This window comes from Phocoena phocoena, chromosome 12 (assembly GCF_963924675.1).
Source record: "Phocoena phocoena chromosome 12, mPhoPho1.1, whole genome shotgun sequence".
NCBI lineage: Eukaryota > Metazoa > Chordata > Mammalia > Artiodactyla > Phocoenidae > Phocoena > Phocoena phocoena.
In genome coordinates, this window is record NC_089230.1 from 15,859,457 (window position 1) to 15,871,497 (window position 12,041).

Sequence of the window (12,041 nt, forward strand, 5' to 3'; positions counted from 1 at the left end):
TCTACATACAGAATGGGAACAAGATAACAGAAATTACATCTTTTGGGGACATTCTCCAGTGGTAAAATGGCAGTCATTCTTATGCGTGTGTATTGCTTGTTATCTTAGGTTTATACAATATATGTTGCTTTTATATCCTATTAGAGCAGTGGTTCTCAACTTTATTACTGTTATATCTAAGGGGTAAGTTAGGAGTTTGGGATTAACATACACACACTGCTATATATAAAATAGATAACCAACAAGGACCTATATAGCATAGGGAACTATACTTAATATTTTGTAATAACCTAAAGGGAAAAGGATCCCTTTGGAATAACGTAAGGGAAAAGACTCTGAAAAAAAAATAGATGTACTTGTATGTATAACTGAATCACCCTGCTGTACACCTGAAACTAATACAAAAGTGTAAATCAACTACAATTAAAAAAATAAATACTATATCTAATCAAAGAACTGTAATTTATCACAGTGAGTTATAAATCTCCCTTTCCCACAAAGTTAGGTACATTCTGTTATACGTTTTTTGTTAAAACTTTTAATTATTTTTCGGTATAGTTTTGAGGGATATTTTAAAATATATTATCATGTCATATATCATAATATATTATCACGTCATATATCATATATTATTATGTCATATATCATAATATATTATCACGTCATATATCATATTATCACGTCATATATCATAATATATTATCATGTCATATATCATAATATATTATCATGCCATGTGTACCGGTTGTTGTAGTAGTAGTAGTGTTCTAGTGGTTGGAGATGACTTCACAGAAATCTCTATGATACTCTTTATTTATTTTTTTTTATTTTTAATTTTTTTTCTATGATACTCTTTAATCTTGGTGTCTATCTCTTGATAGGGTTGGGGGCAAAACAGCAGTTTTGCAACCTGTATCTGCTTTATGCCCTTTTTATTCTTTATGGGTTTTTTTAATGGACTCATTATTTCTAAATCATGGAATTTATGGAATGAGCATTTTAAGAGCAGAAGTTTAAAATGAAATGGCATAATAATACTTAAATTGTAGGCCTGTAGACCTGTGTTCTCATTCACCAAGCTGAAAATCATTACTCCCAAGAATTGAAGATTCAGGGACTTCCCTGGTGGTCCAGTGGGTAAGACCCTGCGCTCCCAATGCAGGGGGCTCGAGTTCAATCCCTGGTCAGGGAACCGGATCCCACACACTACAACTGAAGATTCCCCACACGGCAACGAAGATCCCACGTGCTGCAACTAAGACCTGATGCGGCCAAATAAATAAATAAATATTTTAAAAACTTAAAAAAGAATCGAAGATTCAGATTGTGCTCTTTCTGTATACTGGTTGCTGTGGCAGAGGCCTCGTCACTGTGTTAGTTCACTAGTGCCTAGGAAGAAGCTTAGCATTCTGTCAGCAACGTAAAATCATGTGCTTTCAGTGATTCTCAAGAATGACTACATAGAGTTAGGTGGTTGTAGTTAGTTTATCAACAACTACAAGGTTGTTGATGAAATATCTTCTCTTTCAGGGATGATATTGCTGATTTAGTAGAAGCTAAAAAGTTGCTTAAGGAAGCTGTGGTGTTACCAATGTGGATGCCAGAATTCTTCAAAGGCATTAGGAGACCATGGAAAGTAAGTGTATTACTGTAACGGCATTGTCAGAGCAAAAGGCAGGTGCATTGCTATAGAAAGCCAATATTTATCTGTGTTGGGGGAAGTGGGAGGAGAAAGTAGAGCAGGTAAAGAAAATTATTTTACACTATGTTGTGTTATTCAGAACTTTGTTTAGACCAAGAGCTACTGCATGGTTTCCAGAATAAGAAATAGGTACAGGACTTCACTGGTGGCACAGCGGTCAAGACTTTGCCTGCCAATGCAGGGGACACGGGTTCGAGCCCTGGTCCAGGAAGGTCCCACATGCTGCAGAGCAGCTAAGCCCATGTGCCACAACTACGGAAGCCTGTGCACCTAGAGCCCGTGCTCTGCAACAAGAGAAGCCACCACAAATGAGAAGCACGCGCACTGCAACGAAGAGTAGCCCCTGCTCACTGCAACTAGAGAGCCCGCACGCAGCAACGAAGACCCAACACAGCATAAATAAATGAATGAATGAATAAATAAATTTACTAAAAAAAAAGGAATAGGTACAATGTGATATTTGGAAAGTTGGACACATAGCAGATTTATGAGCTTACATTTGCAAATATGAACAGGTCACCTAATGCAAAAATGCTCCATTTTACGTGTTGTGTTGCAGAACTTACATCTGTATTTCTTGGAATTGTTCTTAAGAAACTAATAAGATATATCTGTATCTAATGAGTACTTTTTAAAAGTCATGTGCTGATATGAAAAGAGACTGTCCAAAAAACTCTTGGATTTGGGAAATGTGCTAATGGCTAACTCTGTACTTATTTTTTAAAATTCTTGAAAGGTTAAGTGATAAGCAAGATACAAAATTATGGACATACAGCTATGTAAAAAAAAAAAACTAATTTGAGCAAAAAGACTAGCAGGAAATATATCCAGATACTAATGGTACCCGTGTTAGGGTATGATATTATATCAGTACTCTAATATTGATTATATTATTTCTCATCTCTTAGTTCCAATTTTTTAATAATGTGTAGGTTACCCTACTTTTGTAATGGAAAAAGTAAATTTGTGATAAAGTATCCTTCTGTTTATCTTTGTCTTTTACTTGTCTTAATATTATGTGTAAGTTGGTTGAAAATTGATCCTTAGTAATGGACTTCTTGTGAATTAGAACAATGGCACATAAATCCTTTGCTGATGCTATTATATTCCCAACAGGGAGTGTTGATGGTTGGCCCACCTGGCACAGGAAAGACCCTCCTTGCTAAAGCAGTAGCTACTGAATGCAAGACAACGTTCTTCAATGTCTCTTCATCAACTCTGACTTCCAAATACAGAGGAGAGTCTGAGAAGCTTGTTCGTCTTCTGTTCGAAATGGTGAGTGCTTGAGCTAACTCTAATGATTCTTTACCTCTAGAAGGGGAGAAAGTGAGTTGTAACTACAGCGTGTAGAATCGCTAGGCAGGATGCTTTTGTGCCCAGAGTGTGATTCCTGTGCTCTTGAAGGTAGAAAATTTTTATTCAATACTAACATGAATAACTTGCGTTTCTCTTTGACTCCTTTTCTCTGGATGAAAGGCTGTCTCTGTTAGCTTATGGACATGCTCATGTTACGGGATCTGCATTACTGATCTGCTATAGGAATGTGAAATTATTATGGTTTTTAAATCAGGCTTAGTTATAGTAAATGCAGTATTAGAACAAAAATGAGAAAAGGTGAAAATCATAAGTAGATATGGAACTGAGATTACCTCCAATCTATTAACTATATCAAATACCCTGAGTTTAATGACCCAGTCTTTAGATTAAGTTCTTCGCTTCTTTGAGTTTCTTTTTCCTTCCTCCACTGCCACTCATCTGAGTATCAGTAGAAGAAATGTAATTCAACAAGTTCTGCTTGAGTGTTTAGGTTGAATTCAACAGCTTTTTAGACTTCAGACTTTGTTTCACTTACTATTTCCATCTTACCTCATTTAAGAAATTGTGTAGTTATATGCATGAGGACAGAGTTATGTTTATTATATAGATAGTGAAAAAGATTTACATTCCTGGTCGTGGTGGACAAAACCTTAGATGACCATGCTAATATTATACCAGATCTTCCTTCCTAGGCTGAGAATAAACAAACAAAACCCCTCACAATTTCATGTTATCTGTTTTCTGTAAAGGCTTCTTCCTGTTTCAATTCCCATTTTCTTTCTCCTTCAACTTCGATAATTCATGAGGCAGGATGTAGATTCTGACAAGTTCTTATGGATTATTAATAGTCCATCCCACAATAGGAATCTAATGGAGAACCGCTCAGATCCTTTTGAAAAATTAGCTTGCTATTTGCTTCAGGGGAAAAATTATATTGTCAGTATTCCAGAATAACTAGGCCTTTTTAAAATGTAAGCTAGGGGACTTCCCTGGTGGTCCAGTAGGTAAGACTCCACGCTCCCAGTGCCGGGGGCCCGGGTTCGATCCCTGGTCAGGGAACTAGATCCCGCACGCATGCCGCAACTAAGAAGTCTGCATGCCGCAACTGAGACCCGGAGCGGCCAAAATAAATATTTAAAAAATTTTATTTTAAAAAAAAGTAAGCTAAATAGGGTGAATGGGGACTTCCCTGATGGTCCAGTGGTTAAGACTCCACGTTCCCACTGCAGGGGGCACAGGTTCAAACTCTGGTTGGGGAACTAAGATATCCCGCATGCCAAAAAAGAAAAAAAAAAAAAAGTAAATAGGGTGACTGGCTAAGTGTGGCGTCTTTAGAGTTCGGTGGCCTGGGTAAAGATCCCACTTCTGTCACTTTCCTAGATGGCTAACTGTGGGGAAATTCCTCTCCTGTCCCTCAGTTGCTTTATCTATAAGAGGAGGACAGTAATTTAGGACCTACCTCTGTAATGTTTGGAGGGTGAAATCAGCCAATACATGTAAACTGCTTAATACAGAGCCTGACTCATAAGGACTCATAAATATTAACTGTTACTGTTTAAGAGTTATTTGATTTTTTTTAATGTAGGGTTTTATATTAAGGAAAGAGGACTATTTTCTTCTATGAGGGAAAGCCTCTTACAAAGTAGTAATTTGCAATATTTTTGTATACTGCGGTTTATAAAGACATATCAAACAACTTATTTTTTACTGGCTTCCCTGGTATTGCCCAGGAGAATCTTAACCATCTTTAAACAGATCCTTGCTTCTCTGGAGCGTGCTACTTGAGTTGCCCACTTGAGCAGTGGCTCAGTCACAAACCAGCGCCTGCAGACGGGAGCTTCTGCCTTTCTGAATTTCGGTTAGGGCTCATTTGAAACCACCCTGATTTGCTTCTGTTCATGTGGACTCTCTCCAGTAAAATTGTACTGCCTCATATTTTGGTTTTGACTGCTCTACAGATGACTGCCTCTCCCTTGAGTGCCCCTCCCCCTGAACCTCTCAAAGTGAGCATTCCTCAGGGCCTGTATTTTGAATAAGGCCACTTAAATATTATAAAAGTCTGTCCAGGGTTTTTCACACGACATGGTAACAAACACATATAAAAACTTAATTGTACAGTTTTTGTTGTATTGTCAGGAACTTTCATTTTCAAGGGTCAGAAATCTAATCAAGTGAACAACAATCTCAGTTGTTCCAGCAAAATTCCAGAGATTAATGTTTGGTCTCTTGAGTCACTTGTTTCTGCCTGGACCCTGCTGGGACTCCAGCAGAGTTGGCCTCTCTTGAAGTAATAGAATAAGAATGAGAGAGAGATGATTTACAAATGAAAAAGAGAGCTTCTCTTATCATAAGGAGCCATGCTGTGCAGGCAGAAACAATTGGTTTCCTCTCCGAGTCTCTCTACGTCTCCCTACATTACTTTCTCAGGTCATCCAAAGCCAATTTTAAATGTGCCACATAGTCTCTGCTTTAAGTCAGACCTTTCTGCACACCCTCAGTATTTGGGAAGACTCAATCTAGTAATTTTTGCTTGAAATTTAATTTTTGTTGTTGGTTCTGTTGGTAGATGGTTGCTAGCTAGAATTTCAATTATAAATTTTCTTGCATGTTTGCTTTTTTCTTTCTTTCCCTCCATCCAGTTTATTTTTCTCCCTCTGTTTCTTGAAAAGAAAGTACAAAAATGTTTGTACACAGTACCTAAGATCCAAGTAAGGATACCTTATTAAAAATGTATTATTAGGGCTCTTGGTTAAGAATCTGCCTGCCAATGCAGGGGACACGGGTTCGATCCCTGGTCCAGAAAGATCCCACATGCCACGGAGCAACTAAGCCCTTGCACCACAACTACTGAGCCTGCACTCTAGAGCCCACGAGCCACAACTACTGAGCCTGCATGCCACAACTAATGAAGCCTGTGCGCCTAGATCCCGTGCTCTGCAACAAGAGAAGCCACCACAATAAGCCCGCACACTGCAACAAAGACCCAACGCAGCCAAAAATAAATAAATAAAATTTTAAATTATTATTATTATCTTACTATCCCTTTGGAGGCAGTAGATGACTTAGAATTCAAGTTTTTAACTAGAAAAGAAAGTGAGATTTAACTATTAGGATTTTCCAAGTGAACAGACTAAAACTAAATCTATACTTTGGAAGCACTGTGCTTTCAACACAATTAATCACCTCTTAGAGGATACTGAATTATAACCTCATGGTCCAAAGAATTGATGAACCCAGTACAATTGCGTGTTCAAATCTGTAATGTTCACTTGCCATTGTGGACTTGCATTTTACGTTCAAGCTTTCTTTTGCAGTGATTCTAAGTTTGGATATTTTGTTTAAAAAATGATTAACGATAAACATTAGTTACTATAATAAAATGCTTCTTATCAACTATACTCCAATTTAAAAAAGTCTACTAAAAACAACAAAAAAAATAAGTAAATAAAATTAAATGCCTCTTCAGTCTCCTTAAGAAACGGGTGAGTCTTACACAGCTGTTTACTAGATAATACTTGACTAGATCTATTAGTTAATGGATCAATCTTCCCTGTCCTTTGCTTTGGGGAAGAAATGCATTTAACGTACAAAAATAAACTTGGGGGATGTTATTCAGCCATAAAAAAGAATGAAGTGCTGGGACTTCCTGGTGGCTCCGTGGTTAAGAATCCGCCTGCCAATGCAGGGGACACGGGTTTGATCCCTGGTCCGGGAAGATCCCACATGCCATGGAGCAACTAAGCCCGTGCGCCACAACTACTGAGGCTGCATGCCACAACTACTGAAGCCTGTGTGCCTAGAGCCCATGCTCTGCAACAAGAGAAGCGACTGCAATGAGAAGCCCGCACGCTGCAACGAAGAATAGACCCCGCTGTCCGCAACTAGAGAAAGCCTGCACACAGCAACAAAGACCCAATGCAGACAAAAAAAAGAGTGAAGTACTGTACATGCTACAATATAGATAAACATTGAAAACATGCTAAATGAAAGAAGGCAGACACAAAAGGCCACATATTGTATGATCCCATTTATTTGAAATGTCCAGAATAGGTAAATGCAGAAAGACAGAAAATAGATTTGTGATTACCAGGGGCTAGGGGCAGGGAAGTATGGGTTATTTTTGGAGGCAGTGAAAATGTTCTGGAATTTGATAGTGATGATGGTTGCACAACATTGTTAATATACTAAATACTGAATTGTCACTTTAAAATGGTTTAAATGGTGAATTTTATGGTATATGAATTTTATCTCAAAAAAAAAAACTGAGGCCATTTAAATTGACCTCTAATTGACAACTTAAGAGGATAAAAATCAGTTGACCCTTGAACAACGTGAAGGTTAATCTGCATATAACTTATAGTGAGCCCTCTGTATCCACGGTTCTTCCACATCCTTCGGTTCAACCAACCACAGACTGTGTAGTACCGTAGTATTTACTATGGAAAACTATCCACATACGAGTGGACCCATGCAGTTCAAACCCGAGTTGTTCAAGGGTCAGGTGTACTTGTATTAGTCAAATGAAAAATGGCAATTAAATTAGAATCCCTTAGAGGGAATCTATGTGATTTTATTTAAGGTAATGGTTCTCTTTAACAAAAATTTTTCTAGAACTTTAGAACACGTCAGTATCTGTAAATGTCTTCCCACCATTGTTGTCCATATTATTGTAGTGTACAGGATAATCCTGTATTTATATGACTCGTAAACAAATACATGTTGAAGATAATCAGTTATAGTATTGAATAGTATAAAAAATTGCCATATAAGATTTAAGTATATGATAGGTCTATATTAGAAGCTGTATTTTAGCTGTTCCAATTCTATCCTCTCTCCCCAGTATTAGGCAAAGAGGGAGAGACGCACAGGGTGGCAGGCTCCACAGCTCTTTAATAATTGCTAAACTATAGATGACTTTTAAATGAAATAAAAACCTGGTGTTGCACGCTTTCTCCCTCAGGCTCGATTTTACTCTCCAGCCACCATATTTATTGATGAGATAGATTCCATTTGTAGCCGCAGAGGGACTTCCGAAGAGCACGAGGCAAGCAGAAGGGTGAAAGCCGAGCTGCTGATTCAGATGGACGGTACGCCTGTGTCTCTGCGTGAGCTGAGCAAGCCCCACTCATAGTGCTGACCCACACAGCCCCAGTGACGCGGGGCTGGCCAGTCGGTCCTGGAGATTGCCAGCGGTAAACTGGGTGCGCTGACAGTGGTGACACACCAGCAATTATGGCTGTTTATTCACAGGACACCCTCTGTCATACACTGATCTCATTTTTAGCCATGAAATTGAAACAAATGCCGATTAATTGGCCTTAGAGAGGGATATGTATGGTTTTGAAGAATTTCTTAAATTGCTATGTAGTTGTGCTGAACTAGTCTTTTGATCAAATCTATTTTGAGTCCTATTTTTTGCACACTGCAAAAACTCACTTTTCTTGGACCACAAATTCACATACGTACCAGTTAGCTTTATAAGTCTTAGGGAGGCTTGATTATGCTTTTAATGTTGTGCTAAATATCTGATGATCTGTAAGTAGTTGAGCTTTGTTTTTTATTTTTTTACTGTGTTCTTATCCTTCCTCAAGGTGTTGGAGGTGCTTCTGAAAATGATGACCCTTCCAAAATGGTTATGGTTCTGGCAGCTACTAATTTTCCCTGGGATATTGATGAGGCTTTAAGACGACGTCTTGAAAAAAGAATCTATATTCCATTGCCATCAGGTATCTTTATTTGAATCAGAAAGGTCTTGTTAACTCTTAGGTAGTTTTGCTTAGAAATTTTAAAATTTGGTATTAATTAACTTTCCAAGACAAATGTAGGATGTCTTTCCTTATTTTAACTGGTTTGGCTGTATCTGGAGCCTAAAGCCTTGATACTAGGAAATTTAAAATTCAATGAAATACTTCAATTTTAAAAAATAAAAATTAATTAAAATTTTAAAATAAATGCAGTAAATTCAGTAAGGAATAGGTCTTAAATTTTTTAAGCAAATGAGCTCTAAGAATTGGAAAACAACTTCTCAAAGTAGACTGGAGAAAAATAAAACATTGTTTATGTTGAAGGCTTATATTTTTAAATTTGTTTCTACTAATAGCAAAAGGCAGGGAGGAGCTATTACGAATAAGTCTACGTGAGCTGGAATTGGCTGATGATGTTGACCTTGCGAGTATAGCAGAAAACATGGAAGGTTATTCAGGTGCGGACATTACCAACGTGTGCAGGTATGAATTATTTTGGAAGCATAGGTGTTTTTTTTCTTTTTTTTTTTGAAGCATAGGTTTTTGTGGGTATAAGCTTCTATTATGAACTTTTTATGCTGAATTAAGATAGATGAAGAATAAAGACGCACATTATAATCTAGTCAGAGACACAAGTTTTGGTATTATGTTAGTGTTAGCTAACAGCCTCTCTCCTGTTTCTGTGATGCTTATTCTTTATATTATGGTACACTTTTAATAAAATTGAATTGCTATCTTATTATATCCTTTTAATTCTTCTTGGGCTTTTTGCTCAGATTCAACTGCTAAAAAAACAACTCAAAAACAGGCCTTATAGTCCAGTACTGGATTCTATGCAGTACTACATATGTATATGTAATAAGATAATTACAGAATAACATATGCACTGAAAATTTTTTTTGTTTACACATTTTTAAAACCTAGGGATGCATCCTTGATGGCAATGAGAAGGCGCATTGAAGGTTTGACCCCAGAAGAAATCAGAAATCTTTCAAGAGAAGAAATGCACATGCCTACAACTATGGAGGATTTTGAAATGGCTTTAAAAAAGGTTTCTAAGTCAGTATCTGCTGCAGACATTGAAAGATATGAGAAGTGGATATTTGAGTTTGGATCATGCTAAATTCTCACATGTAAACTGTGAGAAACCTGCATTAAGTGTTTGAATAATAATTAAAAGTAGTATGTCATTGCACCAAGTGCTATATTTTTTTAAATTTTCATAATGGTAAGAGTGAAAAAAAAGTATGATTCTGAATAAAGGAAATTTTTAAAAGTTACAAGCAAATATGTTTTACTTTAGCATTACTGTATTTCTCTTTCACTGACAACAAATGTTGCGGCACAGATGCCGTTACTTAGCTTGGAAAACTGTCTTATATGTACATCTAAGTATACTATCTTCTCTTCCACTGCCTGCGGCTGCTGTTCCTTCTAAAGAATAAGACTGGCTCTAGCTCCACAGGTGCCAGGGGATAGCTGAAAATTCCTGAACATTTTTATACAAGTAGCCATTTGATGCATGAACCACACCCAGTGTGCTTTCCTTCCTGCGTGGTGTTACGGTAACTTCCCTCCTCGTCCTGAGAGAGCTTTAAAGGCCATTCATTTTACTGTGCATTTAAAAGGAAAAACTCTATACATCTATGTAAAACCTTGCCTGCCTGACTTTATTCTGCCTGTGTAAGAGGCTGCACTGTAGGCAAGTAGATACTTTTCAGCCCGTGCTGCTCACTGTCGTCCAGTGAGACGCACTAACCCATCACTCATGGATACAAAGCATAAGTAAAATATGTAATAGTTAATGATGGAAGTAAAAGTTAATAAATGAAATAAAGGTTAATGGTATAAAATTTTAGGTAAGATTTTTGTTTATAATTACTTGTAAAAAACACTGTGGCATCCCAACCATAGAAAACAGAGCCTCAAGAAGACTGAGTGTCTTGCCGTGGTCCCAAGCCTCACAGGTAAGGAGAGAAGTCAGGATGGGAATTGCTGACTGCAAAGTCTACACTCTCCAACAAAAGCCTCCCTCATTGTTCTCCTCACTAGAATCTTCAAGCTTATGCTTAATGGATGAAATAAGACCCTGTCATCATTTAAAGTTAGAACTGGTGATTTCTAGCAACTGAGAGAGTGAGGAGGACATAAAAAAATAAAGTGTTACCAGCTGGGTGACTTGAGGATCAAATTGTAAACTGCATACTATGATTTATTCGTCTATAATATGGAGATAGCACATTACAGGGCTGTTATTCCTTATTAAAAGCACCTAGGCAGGACTTGCCTGGTGGCACAGTGGTTAAGAATCCGCCTGCCAATGCAGGGGACATGGGTTCGAGCCCTGGTCTGCGAAGATCCCACGTGAGTCTGCGTGCCACAACTACCGAAGCCCGCGTGCCTAGAGCCCGTGCTCCACAACAAGAGAAGCCACCGCAATGCGAAGCCCGCATGCCGCAACGAAGAGTAGCCCCCGCTCACTGCAACACAAGAAAACCCGCGTGCAGCAACGAAGACCCACCGCAGCCAACAATAAAATTAATTAATTAAAAAAGAAAAAGAATCCGCCTGCCAATGCAGGGGACACGGGTTCGAGCCCTGGTCCGGGAAGATCCCACATGCCGTGGAGCAGCAGCCCTGTGCCACAACTACTGCCCGCACGCCTAGAGCCTATGCTCTGCAACAAGAGAAGCCACCACAATAAGAAGCCCGCAACGAAGAGTAGCCCCCGCTGACCGCAACTAGAGAAAGCCTGCGTGCAGCAACGAAGACCCAACACAGCCAAAAATAAATACTAAAAAAAAACAAAACAGGCAGAATGAAACATCACTCCTTTACTGCCTTCATCTTTCCTCCACACATACTTCTATTTAGTCAAAATCTAAGGTGGTTGGTCTTAAAAACCAGTCATTTCTTTTTTGAGTAATGTGTTTTAAATGATGGGTTGCAATCAAAAGAAGAATTTTAATAAGTATTATATGTCCTAGATCACACTGTAAAATATACGTCAATTTGGGTGATGGTTAAACACTATTGTGGGGTAAATAAGACTATATTTAGAACCACAAGAGCAAAGGCACGTTGTAATTCCATGACATTGATGGACTCATCAACTGATGTGAGCCTTGGTTTCAGCCAGTGTTATGTGAAAGCAGCTACTATATATAACTCGCACGTGAGCAAAGTTTTTATTCCAAAAAGATTGTACTTTTTTCTTCAAAAAAATTTATTTTTAGAGTGAGAACATGTCACTATTTTAAAATCCTGGTTCATTCAAG

General features: G+C 38.1%; 1 protein-coding gene across 1 annotated transcript in view; it reads left to right on the top strand.

The window, feature by feature from the left end:
- The window catches only part of KATNA1 (katanin catalytic subunit A1), a 35,770-nt gene extending 25,812 nt beyond the window's left edge, over window positions 1–9,958 (top strand). The window contains exons 6-11 of the mRNA XM_065888773.1: window positions 1,531–1,636; window positions 2,819–2,977; window positions 7,980–8,106; window positions 8,611–8,745; window positions 9,120–9,246; window positions 9,688–9,958. Of these exons, the coding sequence (XP_065744845.1) occupies window positions 1,531–1,636; window positions 2,819–2,977; window positions 7,980–8,106; window positions 8,611–8,745; window positions 9,120–9,246; window positions 9,688–9,886 (853 nt within the window). The 3' untranslated portion in view covers window positions 9,887–9,958. The remainder of the gene's footprint in view (window positions 1–1,530; window positions 1,637–2,818; window positions 2,978–7,979; window positions 8,107–8,610; window positions 8,746–9,119; window positions 9,247–9,687) is intronic.
- Window positions 9,959–12,041: the final 2,083 nt, after the last annotated feature.